The sequence below is a fragment of the Trichogramma pretiosum genome, unplaced genomic scaffold (genome assembly GCF_000599845.2).
Source record: "Trichogramma pretiosum strain Unisexual culture from Peru unplaced genomic scaffold, Tpre_2.0 scaffold61, whole genome shotgun sequence".
Taxonomy (NCBI): domain Eukaryota; kingdom Metazoa; phylum Arthropoda; class Insecta; order Hymenoptera; family Trichogrammatidae; genus Trichogramma; species Trichogramma pretiosum.
The window spans coordinates 538062-545162 of record NW_019641638.1 but is presented as its reverse complement, the minus strand read 5'-3'; the positions used below and the strand labels follow the sequence as shown (position 1 = coordinate 545162).

Sequence of the window (7101 nt, the reverse complement as noted above, 5' to 3'; positions counted from 1 at the left end):
TTTGATGTGGACATTGAGTTTTGGAATATAAGCGCGAGCTAGAAAAAAAATTGGTGATCGCTGCGTAAAGATAAGTCAAGCGTTGAAGGAAAAGAGGGCCTATCTTCGACTCGGGCCGTTTGCGATGAGGTAAAAAGTATATCATGTGCTTCTTATGAAGGCTTGATGAAAAGTTGTACGCGTACTTACGTAAAACAATGCAGCGTGCTGTAGGGTCTTAACATGTCGTAAATGTACAACTTCTTGCGCCTTGGACTCGTTTTGTATGTATTCTTTTTGGAGAGGTTTAGCTGATGAATTTATTTTATTCAAAGGGTAAAATTATTGAACAAACTCTTATTATTTAAATTCTTTTTAATGAATTATCGTTTGGAAAATTGAGTACTTGATTAGGCTTTAAAATAGTACATCTTTGATTATTGATCTGAATGTAAAAATGGAAAATAGTTCGATACCTTTTGATACATAAAAAAACCATCAATCTAATGTAACGTTACACATTATAACACTGTTGACTCATATTGTTTCTTATAAAAGAAGTTTCAAATATTAGAGAGATTAATTCTTAAATCAGACATATTTGATTTTGGATGGAAGGCATTGGATATGGCAAAATCTCAACGAGTTAGTCCCGATGTCTTCAAATATGAATTGTTTTGAAAGGAGCTGATTTTAAATTGGATGGTATGAATGGTATTTCAAACATTGTAGCCTTCTTCAATCCATTTCAGCAGCTGTAAAAAAAGATACACATGGGTTATTAATTTTGATTACTCTAAATTTATTAAATATTCTTATTTAATATCTTAATGATTTGGAATAGTTACAATTGTGTCTATTTTTTAAAAATTAAAAGATCATCAGAACAATTTCGTAATTAAAAATCAATGTAGGATACAAGCATCAGAATTGACCTCACGCTTGGAACACCATATTGAATGCTTTTAAATTCCAGTCATAGGTTTCAAAGAGTGAGTATTATACTTACGGAGGCAGGCTGTTGCGACCTCATCAGCCAATCTTTGCCAAATGACATTAGATTTCTCTGCGAAGTTATATCTCCTGCGTTCAACTTCCTTGACTATAGTAAGAAAACCAAGCGGAACTGCATCGAGAGATTTCACTTCCCCGGCCAAAAGATCTTCGCTAAATTTTTTAGGCGGATTGGGCTGGTATGCATAATTCACTTTGTAATTGAGTAGGGGCGACTTATTTTTCATACTTATTGAACACTGGCCTTTGAAGAGCGAAGTGATCGTTTTCGATCCATCTATGTTCACCTTGTCCACCTCGTAATGCAGCCGCATGCGACACGGTTCAGCGTAATTAGTGCTTCGTAATTTCAAGAACAGTTCCCAAGCGGTATGCAAATTGAAATTTATCCACTGGGATTGAATCTTATGCGAGAGATGCATTACGATAATAAGAGCAATTCTTCGAGAAATAAAATCTTTATCTTTTTCTGCAATATCAACGTCCAATTTTATTGTTACGTCTAACGTCACTGCTAATTTCCCCTCTATTGTCCGGGCAACTTGAGCTGGTTGACATATTCTGGCGATCTCAGCTACCATTTTTTGGACATCTGTGTCGAGGACTATTCCGCCTTGAGTTTTTAAACGTGGTGTCTCCATATCCTCGTAAATCTTATAAAAATCTGCATGAGGTGTATGTAGCAGATTTTCCGCCGATATGTTCTCTGCGTTACCGACAAAGATGGGTTTAAAGTCTATCATCACTACGTACTTAACTTGATATCGTCTAACTCCAATTTCTATATTGACCGATGATTCGGCTATACTTGATTTCTTATTGATAAATGCGCGGACCAAGTTGTTCGTCATTTTTTTGACTGCAACGACCCTTGTCTCTCGTGGCTTGTACTCCTCGCCCATTGCCCCTGAGTAGAACTCGAACGCGAGCAACTTAGCAAGATTTTCTGGCATACCTTGTTTCGTTACGACATGACGTGCCGCAGCTATGGCAGCGATTTTGCACAAACTATCCTTGTGTTCGGGAGTAATATCCTGGTATATCCACAGACTGAATTTGGCTTCCAACTCGATCGAAAACATCTCCTGCGATGATGAACTCGAGGCAACTTCAACTGGTGCAGACATTTTATTCAAGAACAAAAAATTTCGTGTGTTGCTTCTTACTCTGTAGGATTTTAAATGAGCTAGCGAACGTTAAGCAACTCGATCGTCCCCCTAGGCACACATTACATTTCAGAAATCATAACGTAAACAAAGTAAAATTAGAACTAAAGTATTATTCAGGTGTGAATGTTTTGAATATTTCCCGACTTAATTTTCACTAAAGACAAAATTGAAAGAAAATATTGATGTAATAATGAACAATAAAGAGGATAATAATGATTGTAGCAAATGAGAATAATTGAACAGCTATTATTTTAATTGATATTTTCTAAGATCATTTGAAAAAATTTTTTTCATATAAATGAATAGTAGTTATTTTTGTAAAAAATTATTAATCCTATTTTAGAAAAATATTTATGAATTTTATGAGGTGTTAATTCATGTACTTCATGTACATCACGTTAAGGATTATATTTGACACAAATATTCCTGCTCATCATAATCTGAGGCATTACTTTTTCTTATGATGATAAGAATAAACGGATATTCGTCGGCTTTCAAGATTGAATCTTTTTCATGGGGCTATATTATGGATGTGTCTTTTGAAAAAATGTCTTTTACCCGGCGGATCCAACGGAATTAAAAAGATGAAATTTGGAAACTACATTTTTTGGCAAATGCATCTACATAGGCTGCCAGCTTTGCCATAAAGATATAATTGGTTCTGTAAATGTTATATTGTATTTTTTACAGTAGAATCGAATGCCATCATTAAATTTACACCAATAAATATATTTCAGTCGAAAAATTGTGCTTCATTAAATTTTTTAAACGAACAATACCAAAAAAAGCAAATAGAAATAGAAAATAAAAAAATATCTGAGAAGAGTTACTGCATATTTTAAAAAAAATTTTTTATCGTTGAGTCAGATGACATTATTAAATTTTGATACATAAAAAAACCATCAATCAAAGGTCTTGGTGCATCTGCAAAAAAAAATACTCTTTACGTCCAAATCTCTTCTCGCACTTGTCGCATTGAAAATCTTTACGATCTTCGTGGACTGCCTTGCGGTGAGTGAGCAAATGTGATATTTGTCCAAATTTCAGCTCGCACTTGTCACATGCATAATCTTTGCGACCTTCATGAACTGTTTTTTGGTGTCTATTAAGCTGTCCTTTTTCTCCAAATTTTTTATCGCAATGGTCACATGCGTAATCTTTCCGACCTTCGTGGACTGTTTTTATGTGCAACAGCAAATTACATTTATGCGCAAATTTCTCCTCGCACTTGTCGCATTCGAAATCTTTCCGACCTTCGTGTAATGTTGTTTGATGTAAAAGCAAACTCGATTCCCATCGAAACACTTTCTTGCACGTGTCGCATGTGTAATCTCTGCGACCTTCGTGTAATGTTTTTTGGTGGACAAGCAACATCCGTTTGTATCTGAATTTCTTCTCACAATTGTTGCATGGGTGGTCTTTTCGACCTTCGTGTAATTGTTTTTGGTGTGAAAGCAAATTTGATTTCCATCGAAACACTTTCTTGCACGTGTCGCATGTGTAATCTCTGCTACCTTCGTGGACTGTCTTTTGATGAATGAGCAAATAGCATTTATATCCAAATTTCTTCTCGCATTTGTCGCATGCGAAATCATTGCGACCTTTGATTTCGCAATGCATTGTCTTTATGTGCAGAAGCAAATTATGTTTATTATCAAATCTTTTCGCGCACATTTCACATAAGTAATTTTTGAATACTTCGTGGAATATTTTTTTGTGCTTGAGTAAAGTTAATTTACTTTCAAATTTCCTCTCGCACTTGTTACACGTGAAATCTTTGTTGCAATTTTTGTGTACTAATTTCTTGTGCCTAGATTTTTTCACGAATTTCTTGTCGCACTTGTCGCAAGCGTAATTTTTATGATTATTGTGAATTGTGTCTCGGAGGGTTTTCATGCTCGACTCTTTTGTAAATGCCTTCTGACAAATATCACAAACATATTTTTTATCGTCTAAGACATCAATTTCGTGTTGACTTAAATTACTTTTCGAGAGAAGAAATCAGAGACAACTTTCTCTGATTTCTTTTCACTGTTATCCATTTTCGGGCTTAAATTGAACTATGGATTCTTCTATTTAGTACCACGGAAACTAAACAAGTAAAATTTATCTTTTGTTGTTATGACTTGTTATATTGAGAAAGACAATTTTCGAACTGATTTGCTTTCACTATAAACATGATCAATGTATTTGAGGGGCGACGTTAAAGCCATTAATTTTTTTACACTTTTTTACTTTTTATTACAGTTTAAAACATTATTATGTACTTTGTTTTAAAAAAATTTCCGCTGGAAAATGTACTAAATTCCAATAATCATACATTGGCTGTAAAATTTTGAACCTTATTGATCTGTCTGTATATCATTTGACTTTTTTGTGCTTGAATCATGTTTGCCGAAAGTAGTAAATTTTTCATAGGGAAATTTACAAATACTTGTTAAAAGATAATTGTATAGCTCTGACTTTTATTGTTTTGACTTTTGTTAACCATTACTGTGTATATTGTCAATTCAATTCGTATATTTCTTCGAGATAGATGAAATGACAGTTGATATGAAGAAAGACTGAATTAATTTAGCACATTTTTTATTTCAATTTTATTAAAACTTTTACTTGAACATTTATATGAGTTTCCTATATATAATTACAATTGTCAAAAAAGTGGTGTTTTTCATTTTTTCGCTATTTTCTGAGAATTTATTCCAAGCATTTGACGGCAATGAGTTCGGGAAATTTGAATGAGACACAAATTATTCACAAAGACTGGATTATCATTTGACGTGAAATTGAATGCGAATGCACATAGATTTTCGGTTATCAGAAAAAATCGTATTTGACATACGTAATCTTAACAAACTTCAAGAAATTTTCGATAGGTCGTTTTTGTGAATTTTCTTGTCTGTTTTTCGGCGTTTTACCAAATCTAAATGATCTTTGTGGACTGTAAAAAATCTGATTGACTTCCAAATTTTCTCTCGCACTTGTCGCAATCTTAGCCACTTTTGTGTACGATTTTTTGGTGTCTTCTTAAATTGCTTTTATCCTCAAATTTCCTCGTATGAAAATTATCGTACAAAAAATGTATCACAAGAACCTGATTCATAAATCAGCTATATTTTTTTTTCATAAACATTTATTTTTAGCACATCACTTTTATAATTATTATTAAAAAAAAAGATCGTCGAGATTTGTCCAATCTGTGCAAATAAAAAATTTGTTCAATTCGCAAACAGTGGCAGATTAGAAAAAGTACCACTCCACACGCAAACTTTCATTCACCGCACACGCAAAGAGTTTCGATATAAAATTTTGGATTGATAAGAAAAGGATTAAACACTTACGAGAGCTTTTACTAATTTTGATGAAACGTTTTTTTGGTTCAAATTAAATTATTAAATGGATTTTATTTTGGTTTTTTGGAACAAACGTTTTTGGTATAAACTTTCGTGTCTCTCATAGCAGAAATAGTTAGCTTTTCATAGAACTAATCATAATTTTCCACTAATACATATTTGATCTATTCAGCATACCAATACGAGAGGTTTATCAAAAATCCTGCAATAATCAACTATAAAAGGGTGCACGTTTCACAGTTTCAAACAAGACGTGATAAAAAATGAATAGCTGCAGGAACCAAGTAGCTAATACATTTCCGGTGAGTAATTAAAAGTATGTGAAATCTGAAATCATCACAATGTCAGCGTAGAAAGATAGTTGAATGTCCGGGATTCGGGTAATACACAATCATTTCAGCACAAATTTTCTTAAAATTATAGAAAAATATTTGTATTAGAATCTATACATATTTAGAATTGTCAATCTTCATTTTTTCTCACATTAGGTCGTATGCGTAACCTTTCCGACTTTCGTGAACTATTTCTTGGTGTCTGAGTAAATTCGATTTTTGTCCAAATTTCTTCTCGCAATTGTCGCATGCGTAATCTTTGCTACCTTCATGAACTGCTTTTTGGTGTTTGATCAAATGCTCTTTTCGTCCAAATTTCTTCTCGCACCTGTCACATGCGAAATTTTTGCGACCTTCGTGGATGGTCTTTTGGTGTACAAGCAAATTTGATTTTTTTCCAAATACCTTTTCACACTTGTTGCATGCGTAATCTTTACGATTTTCATGGACAGTTTTTTGGTGGACAAGTAAATACTCTTTACGTCCAAATCTATTCTCGCACTGGTCGCATTGAAAATCTTTGCGACCTTCGTGGACTGTCTTTTCGTGAAAAAGTAAATGCGATTTTTGACCATATTTTTTCTCGCACTTGTCGCATGCGTAATCTTTCCGACCTGTATGCACTGTTTTTTTATGTCTGATCAGATTACTTTGCTGCCCAAATTTTTTCTCGCACTTGTCGCATGCGAAATCTTTTTGATTTTCATGGACTGTCTTTTGGTGCCTGATCAAATTAATTTTTTGACCAAATTTCTTTTCACACCTATCGCATGCGTAATCTTTACGACATTCATGTACTGTCTTTTGGTGTACGAAAAAATCTGATATTTGTCTAAATTTCTTTTCATAATTGTCGCACGCGTAATCTTTGCGACCATCGTGTACTGCCTTCTGGTGGATACGCAGAGTCGATTTTCTTCCAAATTTCTTTTCACACTTGGCGCATGCAAAATCTTTCCGACCTTCATGAATTGCCTGGTGGTGATCGAGCAAATGCCATTTGTGTCCAAATTTCTTCTCGCACTTGTCACACGCATAATCTTTGCGACCATCGTGTACTGCCTTCTGGTGGATAAGCAAAGTCGATTTTCTTCCAAATTTCTTTTCGCACTTGGCGCATGCGAAATCTTTGCGACCCTCGTGTACTGTCTTTTGGTGTACGAACAAATCTGATTTTTGTCCAAATTTCTTCTCGCAGTTGTCGCATGGGTAGTCCTTACGTCCTTCATGAACTGTTGTTATGTGCATGAGTAA

General features: G+C 34.1%; 1 protein-coding gene across 1 annotated transcript; it reads right to left on the bottom strand.

Moving 5' to 3' along the window:
- Positions 1-336: 336 nt before the first annotated feature.
- On the bottom strand, positions 337-2209 carry LOC111693779. The gene is made up of 2 exons (XM_023459430.1): positions 989-2209; positions 337-734 (listed from the first exon to the last, which is right to left on the bottom strand). Exons 1-2 carry the CDS (start codon positions 2118-2120, stop codon positions 718-720), a joined length of 1149 nt encoding a protein of 382 aa, XP_023315198.1. The 5' UTR covers positions 2121-2209; the 3' UTR covers positions 337-717.
- Positions 2210-7101: the final 4892 nt, after the last annotated feature.

Excerpts from the sequence above, each read along its gene's own strand:
- LOC111693779 (XM_023459430.1), bottom strand. The coding sequence starts at position 2,120 with ATGTCTGCACCAGTTGAAGTTGCCTCGAGTTCATCATCGCAGGAGATG.